This window comes from Barbus barbus, assembly GCF_936440315.1.
Source record: "Barbus barbus genome assembly, chromosome: 13".
NCBI lineage: Eukaryota > Metazoa > Chordata > Actinopteri > Cypriniformes > Cyprinidae > Barbus > Barbus barbus.
Genome location: NC_136741.1, coordinates 28,160,873 through 28,173,465, shown reverse-complemented (window position 1 = coordinate 28,173,465; position 12,593 = coordinate 28,160,873). Strand labels below are relative to the sequence as shown.

Genomic DNA, 12,593 nt, shown 5'->3' with positions numbered 1-12,593 from the left:
ATTCTCAGTTTTAAGTGGGCTCTGGCATGCTGTGAAGGGACTGTATGTAATTAGGATGGGTCTTTCTGAGTTGCTTTCTGCACAAAATGTCACAGTGGCCTTTGTGTACAGAATAATTTGAAAGGAGCTGGAAGAAGAGGAAGCAATGGAGAGTAAGAGCAAGATGCATAGAGAGAGAGAGAATGTCATTATGCATAATGATCACATTTATTTATTTTAAAGTCAACAGTGATTGGCAATGCGTTCTGCATGTTTAGTGTTTCTTAGTTCTTATTGGTCAGTGGATGTGCAAATGCAGTTTATTTGTATGTTTATTTCGGATCATTACAGGCACAGAGTAATAGGAGGCTGTTAATGTATCTGTTGTTTATCTAATGGTCGGAGAGTCATTATTACTGAACCAGTACAGGCTCTTTATTATAGGCATGAATCTCAGCTGGGGTGTTGGAACAGAAACAAACTAGAACTCGGCCCAACTCATAATTGCTGTTTGCGAGCAGTTCTTTTAAAAAAATAATAATAATAGTATCAAATGCCTAGTGATACATTATCAGAGACCATACACTTTCAGCTATAACTTTAAAGCTGCAGCGGGTAATTTCTGTGTTGGATTTGCAAAAATATTTTTTTTTAGAAATAATTTCTTAATCACTATTTTGCCTTATGATATTACAAGAATATAACATTCTTAAAATAAGTTCTTAAAATTATTGTACTTTTTAATTTATTTGTCTAATATTGTATTATTTGATATGTTATATTAGCATTTTGAAAGCACGAAAAGCAGAGCATGTGCTGGGTTTTATATTTTTTGCTATGTGCACGATGAGGCACATGCAGAATCTACTGCTTTTTATTTTTGCGCTGGTTCTAGGAGGAAAATCTTTGGAGAGTAGTATGTGTTGAACTCTGTGAATGACAGGTCTTTCAATTTGTAAAGCCTTTTCTGTGGGCACCAAATTCTTGCGGGCCTTTATGTCTCATATTGTAATTGTCGTTTTTCTGATTTTATATCTAGACCTTCCTCTCACTGGCTCCACAGTTACAATCACACGTTATTATTATTATTATTATTATTTATATCTGGGTTTTTTAAAGACGACTCGGTGTAAGACGTGTGAGATAGAGATCATAGCGATCCCAGCCTACACACTCAGCATTTTAGCTGTATTACCATTTAAATGAACACAGAGACACCTGCCTCTAACCTTTCACGCTTCTCTCATTCAGACGCTCTCGATCTCACCCCGCTGGCACCATGAGCTTTTGCTGCCAAAGCACTTTCTGTAGAGATCCTTATGTGAGCAAATGCGTATGCGCCGACACATGTAAGATGCAGGGATTTGTGTAAAGGGAGATCTGGAGTGATTGGTGATTAAAATGGAAAGTAAAAAGGATATGGCTTCAGCCGAGAAGAGTAAAAGAAGGTCACTGGAGTGGGTGATGCTCTAGGAGTGTGTTTCTGTGACTTTCATTTACTTTGTAGTGGAAGTCTACACTGTAAAAAAATTGTTTTATTTTTTTTCAAATGTGTGAATAAAACAGATTATTGGAATATGTTTTAATATGTAAGTCTTTCTACTTCAAAATCAACGTGTTACTTGCTGTAGTAAGTAAAAATTTGTTTCTACACCAATTTTTTTTTTTCTCAATATATGTTTTTTATTACAAACATTGTTTAGAAAATCACTGTATATCCTGGGCTAGGATATGCATGTGGATATGTTCAAAATAGTCCATGACATTTAAAGGTCTTTGTTGACTACAGCAAAGATGCAGTCGATTAGTGTGATATCTGTCTCCTTTGCAGAAAGTGACCTAAAAATCTTGTATTCAGTTGACACTGTAATTCTGTCACAATGTGACACTGCTATTAATCTTAACATAATGTGGTATCTTATAGATGTGCAGCGTGTGTATGTACTGTAAGGTCACTGTCTAAGTGCTCTCCTCTCTGTCTTTCCCAGCCTCCTCTTCTCCATGCTCCTTCTCCATCCAGGGTAAAGCCCTCCAGAGTAAAACCCTCCTCAACTCCTACTACTCAGGTTTGTAGCTTTCTATGTTGAACAGGTCCATGTGGTTGAGTAATACAATTCCTGGACAGGTAACCAAAAGATTTGAACTGTATAATGTATCAGGCAGCCAATCATGGAAGGCATGAAATTTCTATACATTTCCTACCACTTGCATGTTCATTTATGAAATATTTAGGCTAATTTGATGATGCGTTCAATTGCCAGTAAGAATGCAGTACTCTCAGTTCTTTTAAAAATCAAATCTAATAATACATTATAGTACAATATCTAATAATACATTATTAATAAATGTTTAAGGCAAAGCACCTTAACACTAGGTTTCTACAGGATCACTGTATATTATATTGAATGTTGCTTTAGACAAAGGCATCTGCTAAATGACTGCTGAAAGGAATAGTTCACAAAAAAATTAAAATTATGCTATCAAGCTTCAAAAAGGACACACAAAAAAAAACATAAAATAGACTAAACAAAACAACCTGTGAATGAATCATTCAGAGTGGTTTTGTAAAATTGATCAACTGATTCACTGAAAACATCTGATTAAAAAGAATGATTCATTCATAATTGGACCAATTTCTCCTTATAGGAAAATTATGGGGCATATAAAACAGACCAAATGGACCACTTATAACATTTTTCTGCAGTTGTTTTTGAAATACAACCCCTCCTTGTGAAAGATCTGTAATGTTACATATATGACACATTGGGCGTTTATGATAAATTTTTCATGTTACATATATGTTACATTGGGCGTTTATTTCTCAATTGAAAAAAAAAAATACATTTAAAATTTTATTTTTTTTGCTAAATAATAGTTTTTTTTTTGTTTATTTGCTTTTCCACAACCTATATCAAAATTATTACTTTTCTGGGAAGATAAAACAAACTTTTCCAGAAGTAATACAGTTTTTGTATTTTATTTGCTTTGCCACAACATATTTCAAAACCACATAACTGTGACCATTAAATTTTACAACAACTGTTTTGTAACATATCAAAATTCTACCTTTTCAGGTATATGGTTTAATCAGAAATAAATTTTTAGATTTTTTTTTCACAACTCGAAAATGTGCAAACTGAATAAAAATAAATAACTACCTCACACTGGAGGTCAACATGTTAAACGTGCACGTAGATTTGTTAAAATATGCTTTGAAATGAGCAGCAGAAAATATATAACACTAAAATAATTGAATCAGCTAAATTAATTGAGCAGCTCATTACCATTTTTCTTAAAGGGATAGTTCACCCAAAAATGAAAATTTGATGTTTATCTGTTTACCCCAAGGGCATCCAAGATGTAGGCGGTTTTGTCTATATATGGTTTTGGTTCTATATTTGGTTTTGTCTATATATGTTTTGTTTTTTTTTCTCTCAAAGCCGTGAGTCCCATTGACTGCCATTATATGACTGACAGACTGCAACGGTTTGAGTTAAAAACCTTTGTTTGTGTTCTACTGAAGAAACAAAGTCACCTACATCTTGGATGCCCTGGGGGTAAACAGATAAACATCAAATTTTCATTTTTGGGTGAAATATCCCCTTAATGTGACAAATACGTCACATCAAAATTCCACCTACGTTTATAAGGTTAATAGCCTGATGTGACATATATGCCACCACAATATCTTTGTAAATTGTTTTATATCAGTATGTTCAAAATATTTATTAAAATCAGGTTAAGAGTAATCTAGGATATGTTATTAAACCATAAGAATTGTTGCATGGCTTGAAACATACCTTTAGTAACAAAAACAAGCGTTTTAAAAATTGCTGACACTGCAGCATGTGCTAACCAGACAGAACACCATTTTGGAAATATTACAATGGCAACAAAAAATGCACACATTGTCACATGACTGAACCTGGGTGTTCATTATATGTCACTTAGGGACTTCCTGAGTTGAAAGTGAGGGATAATGCTTTAAAAAGACACCCGCCTCACCGTGGGTTCTTATGGATTAATTCTTGAAGACTTGGCATGTAGCGCAATCATATTTTTTATAGTATTTTGCATCCTTTTTGAAGCATTTTTATCATTTTTTTGTTGCATGGAAGAAAAACGGTTACGTTTAGAATTACACGAGGGTGAGTGTTTTGACGACAGTGTTATTTTAGCATAAAATATATTATTATTGTTTTAATTAATATTTTATTAATTTTAGCTATTTTGTTAAGTCCTTTTGTCATTTTATGAGTTTTTTTTATATTTCTATAGATAAATACTAGATATATTATTTAATTTATTAGCCACATTAAGCATTTTAGAATGTCCCAAAACCGAGCCTTGAACTAAGCACTGACTGTATTTTTTTATACTTAAGTCCAAGTTCAAAATAAAACTCTATGGACCACTCCATTGTGAACGTACGGAGCTGTATGAACCACTGCAAGCTGTAAAGTAACTAGTCTGAACTGAACTGGTTTCGCGTGAGAACGCAAAGATTTGCGAGTGAACGCAAAAGTTTTGAGAGAGAACGCAAAACATTTTAAAAATAGTTTTTCCTCCCACCCCAATTTTTTTTCACTCACCCCGAATTTTTCCCACCACCATGTCCCTTGAAGGGCTCCATACATTTCAGCTTTGTTTCAATTAATGAAAACGGTTTTTAATAGTTTTAGTTAACAATAACAACAGCATTTTTTCTTAAGAATCGCAGAACAATAAAACAGTAGCTGTGTTGCATTTAATATAACTGTAGCTGTATTACATTTATACATTTATAAAATACATAAAATACATGCATACATAAATTTCAGTTTTATTCTGTTTTTAATTGCAGTTTCTAAGGAGCCAGTCCCTGCCACAGCATCCATAGGTAAGAGACTTTTCCTTCTCTGCTGATTATACGTGGATTACGTTAAACCGTTTCTTCTTTCTTTTGATGTGAATGTAGGAAGAAGCTGATCTTAGACAAAATGAATATTCAGAGGCAAATCGCTATTTAGCGTGTAGTTTCATTCCAAACCTGCGTGTGTATCAAAGTATGGGTCTAGATGATGAAAGATCATATCATTGACCTTTGAAGTCAAAAGCAGGCGCTCAAGACATTGACTCCCACCCGATCAAACTAATTGCAGCTTGTAATTTTGCGGCAGCTGAATGTGGTTTCAGTGAGGAGTTGGTGGCGTCGTCCTCACGCTCATATTTGGCAGATCGGCGACACACACACACACACACACACACATACACTCACCCGCATATCTTTTCAAAGGCAGATTGACCATTTCACAGCCAATGGCAATAGTTCATAATAAAGACTTATCCATCCTTCCTTCATTCTGTCTTTATTATTTGTTCATTCATTTATTCTTCCTTCCTTTCCTCCTTCCTTTCTTCTGTTCTTTCCTTTTTTCTATTTTTCACATTTGTTCATTTGTCATTCCTTCCTTATTTTCAATTGATTGTCCTTTCTTCCTTCTATTCTTTCCTTCCTTCTTTTCCTCTGTTTGTTAATTCATTCATTTTTATAATGTATTTGTTTTTGTCCTTCCTGTGTCATTCATTTGTTAGTTCATTTCAATCCATTTTTTCATTTTCTTTTTCATTCTTTCTTTCTTTCTTTTTCTTTCTTTCTTTCTTTCTTTCTTTCTTTCTTTCTTTCTTTCTTTCTTGTGTTTTCATTCATCATTATTTCTCGTCATTATTTATAATTTCGAGTTATTTCTTCTTCACTGAAAGCTTTGAGAAATACTTGCAAAAATCAAACAGTAATTGGATTTCATCAGTGCCCCAAATTTACAGCAACAACCCGCCGTCAACACAGAAAGAACTATTGATTGCAGATGATTTGGACGTTTACTTTGCCTCCACTAGCAAGCGTGTTTCGGATGAAAACGTACTCACTTTAGCAGCTACAGTGAACTACAGTACTTCTGCTCCACGGCTGACACTTTAGAGTTTTTTCTGGTCACGCAAAGCTTCATCCTTTACTCGTTCTTCAGGAGATATTGAAAGCGTTCTTTACAGTAGGCTTTTGAAAAGGGATTTCTGATAGATATCTCGGTGGGCTCGGAGCTTAGAGTCAGTCCAAAAGCTAATTTCAAAGTTTCACTATAAAAGGCTCAGATGCAGGGGTCTCTAAACACGCACCTCTGATCCAGACAGCTTCTAGTAGGAGTTTGAAAACTCTCACTTTAAGCTAAACTCAGCAGTGGAGACCGCAACTCTCCCATACACATACACACTCAACACCAACAAACCACTGAGAGCAAACGTATTTACAGAGGTTATGAAGGTGGAGACGGCTTGCTTAGTGCCAGGAAATGGAGAAAAGAGAAAATGAGCACACAGGCGGTGTATTGAAGAAAGAGAGAGAGCAAAATTGTGAGGTGGGGGGGGAGGGGTTTGTCAAGCACTAGGGGACTTGATTCGGACCTTTATCGACTGAAGCAATAAATTTGGGCTGTGAGATATTTGTAAACTGGACATGAAACATGCCACAGTCATGCTTTCACATTCATGCCAATCTGACCCAGGGAAGCCAAGGGATGAATGGAAACATACGAGTAGAAAATCTGAGATTAAAGTAGTGCAGTAGAAGGTGATGGAGGCTGAGAGATGAACTGCCGTTAATGGAGGACTGGGATGGAGGAAGAAAGGAATGAATCAGAAGAAAAAGAATACAAGTTAGAGTGTCAATCTGGGATGTCAGAGTAAAACTAGATATGCTAAAGAAAATATTAAGCACTTGGGAGCCAAAGTAGAGATGAAATTGTTGGTAAATTTGAAGGGATTCTCTGGTCTCCGCTGACATTCAGGGCTGTCGAGGTCGTCTCTAGGTGCTGATCCACTATCTGGACTACATACGAACTGGATCTGGGTGCCTGCAGTGACCATCTGATCTGGATACAGTCTGGATCTGGTGGTTATGGTGACCTTGGAATAAGAATGAGACAGTCTAATATTACAGTAGATGGCACTGAGAAAAAAGCACATTTTCACTGTAGTACACACTCTAAACTTTTACACATATTACCTTAAGTCTTAGTGTTGAAAGTACACACAAATCTAGTTGCAGTGGCGTGGTCTAGTCACGTGCCAGTGTTTGGTGCCTTAGAAGAACTGACTGGCCAGCATCTGAAAACTTGCAATGATGAGAAAGCAGCAATGAAACCTTTGGCCACACCCTGATGGAGAAAGAAAAGTACCATTTATCTCAAAAAATAAAATGATGCCTTTTAAATAATTTAAAATGTATTATCAGTTAATTACATTTGTGATGAAACGGAAGTTGCAACCATTTTTTTGGCGCACAATCCATTGCACAACACAGGGAACAATGATGTTTACTGTTTATTAGTTGCAAGGATTTGTAACAGAACATGCCCATTTCATATTATAAGTCTACCTTAAAATAAGACAACATAAATATAATATCAAAATATAACGGTCCTGCCTGTTGTTGATAAATACCAGTGGTGACGTGTTACAAATTGATTGATCAGTTGTCCCAATTCTTACTAAGCCATGGTCTCTTTACCAGTGCAGGGACTCATGTGCACGATCTAGTGATTCACTACCTAGGGAACTGACTGAGAAGTACCCGGCTTGTGAAAATATTCAGTTGTTTATTCTTCCCCTTCATTCACGAGAACAGAAGCGCCTTTTGAAATTAGCCCCGTTTGAAAAAGCGAGATTTCAGCGTGGCTGGTTGTTGGTCACATTTAATATTGTCTTTTAACTTCACGGGACAATTGCAAAAGTTTACATACGCAAAAACCCATTGAACACGCCCATGTTAAATTCAAATAAGCACATTTCTGTGGTTTACATTACACGTTTCGTCGTATTAAGCATGGCTTATAAAAGAGAAAGCCCGCGCAAGCTCTTCATGCCATCCTTTTACTTCACGGAAACACAAAAATATCATACAACACGCCACAATTAAACCAAAAATGTATTCTAGTAACACAGCTTTTGACATTGTGTTTTATGTATTAAACAAGAAGACTACGTTCCCTTCACTTTAAACAGTTCATTTCCCTCAGACATATTCATACAAGGCTTATTCAATGTTTTTTTATATGTCGTACATTTGTGTATAAATATATACGTTTTAAAATACACCTTTTTTTTTAATATACAATTTGTAAAATTCAGTCCAAGTACAAATTCAGTGCTGCTTAACTTACCTGACGCATTAACTTGACATACACTTGACTTAACATAGCCTATATTAATGTTTCTTCGGACACATGACTTATTAAACACTTCTAAATGGATTTTTTTTACAATGTATGAAATAGGCAAATCTCTGGTGATTTTGTTGGGTAAAATCATATCTTTCAATGTCATGGCAGTAAGACGGATTTCAAATACCATTTCATGTTGACTTTAATGTTAAGTTGCTTTAAAAGAAAAATGTTTATTAGAAAAAAGAATGGACAATACAACTAAGATTGAAATTATCTTCAAAACAAAGGCTGAATGGATTCTAGAGTCTAGCAAGCACTGCATTAAGGAGTGATTGTGTAACGAAGAATGGAAAAGTGGAAATCGAGTGAAGGGGAAACATAGTGAGATGGAGAGAAGATAGTAAGAAATACAGCCACCAGTACAGATAATAGAATGAGGCATTAAATGAGGAAGAAGGCCTTTTCATTCTGTTTTACAGACCCCATCTCTCGCTTCGAGTGAGGGCGGTCATATTTCTGTTCTGGAGATGCTCCCTGCCGAAACGATGTCGCTGAGATTACGAGGTCGAGAAAGACTGTCGGCCCCTAATCATTTATAAACCTGCCTATTATGTGGGGCTTCCAGTTCATTTACAGGCTATCGATCACATTGTGGGATGAAAGCCTTGGTAATCGCTTACAGGAACTGTGAGGGAGAACTCATGCAGACTGTTTTTTAAAATAATTTCTCCTGTAATACACGCAGAGATGATCATCAATGCATCTGATGTGCAGTCTGAGTTTTGCATCTGGGAGAGAGAACAGTTTGTTAGAAAGAGAGGATAATGGTAGAGAAAATAGGCTATGTGCAATATTTTAGAGCGAGATAAAGAGTGAAAGATTTAGATGTTGCAGAGTGTAGATATCTAGGATCGATGGAAATGAAAAAAAAAAAACAGAACGGAGGAACAGAGATAGGAATGGGGAGAGAGAGAGACAAGGGTTGTGTTTCATGGAGAAACGATAGTTTTAGAGGCTGGAAATGGATAACCCACTAAGGGATGTGTGTGATTCTGCTGGTTAGCTGAAAGACGCCTGACGACTCCAGCTTAACTCTGATAATTGCATTTAGTGTAATGACATTCAAAGTAGGGATGCACTGAGAACGCTTTTTCCAGTACTCGCCTGATACTGATTCTTTTGTTTTTGGTACTTGCCGATACCGAGTACCGATACCGATATTTTCATTGCATTTGTAAATTTTTTAAATATTGGGTTACAGAAAAAGTGTAGAATGTTAGTTGGTTAACTTCATTTATTAAATAGATACAGTCAAACCAAAATTTATTCAGACACCTTCAACATTTCTCACATTATCACAGTTTATTCACTAAAGTTTAGAAAATGGTAATAAAAGATGGCAAGAACTCAGAGTTAAACTGTGTCAGAACAAATTCAGCTTGATAATGTCAGATAATTTTGATAGAAAAGTATATAATGGATTACAATCAACCAAAAATTATTCAGACAGCTGTTAGTATGACAATATTTACACAACTATCAATACTTTGTCGGGCAAGCCTTAGCCTTAATGACAGCCTGTAGTCTCCTGGGCATACTGTCATGCAAACCTGAACTTCATTTTTTTCCCAGACTCGGTCTGAATAATTTGTGGTCCCAAATTTGTATCAATTAATATTGCAGGGAACCAGTCGTTATAAATCTCCTAATTGTGATATTTTCTGAAAAAAAAGTCACATTTTTTTCAACTGAAACATGCTGCGATTTATATTCCAAAGCCACTCATATAATGCAGAATCACTCATAAGGCAAGCAAAACACGCGCGCACGTATTTGTACTGGTGCAGAAAGGGACAAGTACAGTACAGCCTAGCGCATTTCAAACAGGCTGCTATTTTCACTTTCGCCAGAAAGTTGTGTATGCTAAAGGTTGAATATAAATTATGTTTATAGTGAATGCCCCTACAAATTGTCTTATATTATGATTTAGTTTTCTTTCTCCCTCCCTCCCTACCGTTAAGTAACTTGTGCATTGTTTTACATACTTGTTTTTGACATATCCGACCGAACTACAAACTATCCAATGATGTCTGTGAAAAAGGGATATTCACTCGACGAGCTCATGCATCTGTGCCGCCGCGCGCTCAATCCACTCAGCGTGCTTGCTTAAGCCCATCAGCTCGCGCACATCAGCTATACAGGCATTAATACTGAATGTTTAACATTAAATTCATTGCATACATATACTTTGTAGACATCCTTAATCTCTATTAACTCCATTCAGCTGTCTGTTGTTCTGTTGTCGGTGTTTCTTTGTCTGAATATGGCACTTATCACATGCTGTGTGGTATCGGCATTTGGTATCGGGGCATTTTAACGAGTACGAGTACTAGTACAGGAGCTCAGTATCATCCCTAGCTCAAAGGTTGCTCTTTCTTAACTTGAGAGACTTACAGGAGTGAAACATAGACACAAATGAGACAGTTTTTGACATATAGTAATAATAAAGTAATAGTAATACTACATTAAGTAGTGCAAACTCAGTGCCACATTTCTACAGTCTGCTGTGGGTGTTGCTGCGTAATTGCTTGGTGGTTACTTTTTAGGTAAGAAAGTAATCTCTATGATATGGCTCTGAAAAATCTATCATACTTTTTTATACTATGGTATTTATTTAATTAATGTATTTCTTTCTTTATTTATTTTGCCTAATCATTAATAATAATAATAATAATAATATACTGTTTAATTAAAGAAAATAAATCATATATGTGTACGTTCGAATGTTGAACTGTAAAATCTCTTATACTTATCAATGCTGCATTCATTTAATCGAAAATATTAACTATTTGAGAATATTTTAATATATTTTCAAATGCATTTTATTCCTTTGATGCAAAGCTGAATTATTAGCTGGAAACCATGATAGAAAGTTCAAAAGAACAGCATTTATTTGAAATAGAAATCTTTTGCACATTATAAATGCTTCACTATCACTTTTGATTACTTGAATGTGTCTTTGCTGAATAAAAGTATAATTTTCTTACTTAGAAATATCTTACTGACCCCAAACTTTTTCAATTAATGACCATCCCTACAGTATAAATTCCGGGTATCTCTTGTTCTTTGAAACCACGATAATGGGGAAGACTGCTGACTTGGCAATGATCCAGAAGACGAACACTGACGCCCTCCACAAAGAGGGTAAGTCACAGAGGGTCATTACTGAAAGGTGTGACTGTTTACAGAGTGCTGTATCAAAGCATATTAAATGCAAAGTCTGAACCAGAGACAACGTCAGAAGCGTCTTACCTGGGCTGTGGAGAAAAAGAACTGGACTGTTGCTCAGTGGTCCAAAGTCCTCTTTTCAGATGAAAGTAAATTTTGCATTTCATTTGGAAATCAAGGTCCCAGAGTCTGGAGGAAGAGTGGAGAGGCACAGAATCCATGTTGCTTGAAGTCCAGTGGGAAGTTTCCACAGTCAGTGATGATTTGGGCTGCCATGTCATCTGCTGATGTTGGTCCACTGTGTTTTCTGAAGTCCACAGTCAACGCAGCCATCTACCAAGAAATTTTAGAGCACTTCATGCTTCCTTCTGCTGACAAGCGTTATGGAGATGCTGATTTCATTTTCCAGCAGGACTTGGCACCTGCCCACACTGCCAAAGGCACCAAAAGCTGGTTCAGTGACCATGGTGTTACTGTGCTTGATTGGCCAGCAAACTCGCCTGACCTGAACCCCATAGAGAATCTATGGGGTATTGTCAAGAGGAAGATGAGAGACACCAGACCCAACAATGCAGATGACCTGAAGGCCTCTATCAAAGCAACCTGGGCTTCCATTACACCTGAGCAGTGCCACAGGCTGATTGCCTCCATGCCACGCTGCATTGATGCAGTAATTCATGCAAAAGGAGGCCCAACCAAGTATTGAGTGCATAGAAATTAACATACTTTTTAGAAGCCTGACAATTCTGTTTAAAATATTTTTTTATTGATCTTATGTAATATTCAAATTTTCTGAGACGCTGAATTTTGGGTTTTCATGATCTGTAAGCCATAATCATCAAAATTTCAAGAAATAAAGGCTTGAAATATTTCACTCTATGTGTAATGAATCTATATAATATATGGGTTTCACTTTCTGAAATGAGTGACAAAAAAATATTGACCTTTTTCACGATATTCACATTTTTTAGATGTACCTGTACCCACATGAGAGCCATTCACATATGACATTTGAAAGTAAATTACAATGTCATTATTTAGTCCCCTGTGCTTAATGTGACTTGTCAGGCAATTATTGTTAATGGCAAACACCATAGTAGATGATCATAATGTAACAGTGCATGCTGATAATTGAGCTTTAATGCGATTTTAGCTCTAATCATCTGAATGCATATACTGTAATGCGAT

General features: G+C 36.0%; 1 protein-coding gene across 1 annotated transcript in view; it reads left to right on the top strand.

Moving 5' to 3' along the window:
• The window catches only part of LOC306878833 (receptor-type tyrosine-protein phosphatase T-like), a gene marked incomplete at both ends in the record, with an annotated part of 257,633 nt that overhangs the window by 190,538 nt on the left and 54,502 nt on the right, over window positions 1-12,593 (top strand). The window contains 2 exons of the mRNA XM_079431392.1: window positions 1,968-2,045; window positions 4,823-4,858. Coding sequence (XP_079287518.1) covers window positions 1,968-2,045; window positions 4,823-4,858 — 114 coding nt within the window. The remainder of the gene's footprint in view (window positions 1-1,967; window positions 2,046-4,822; window positions 4,859-12,593) is intronic.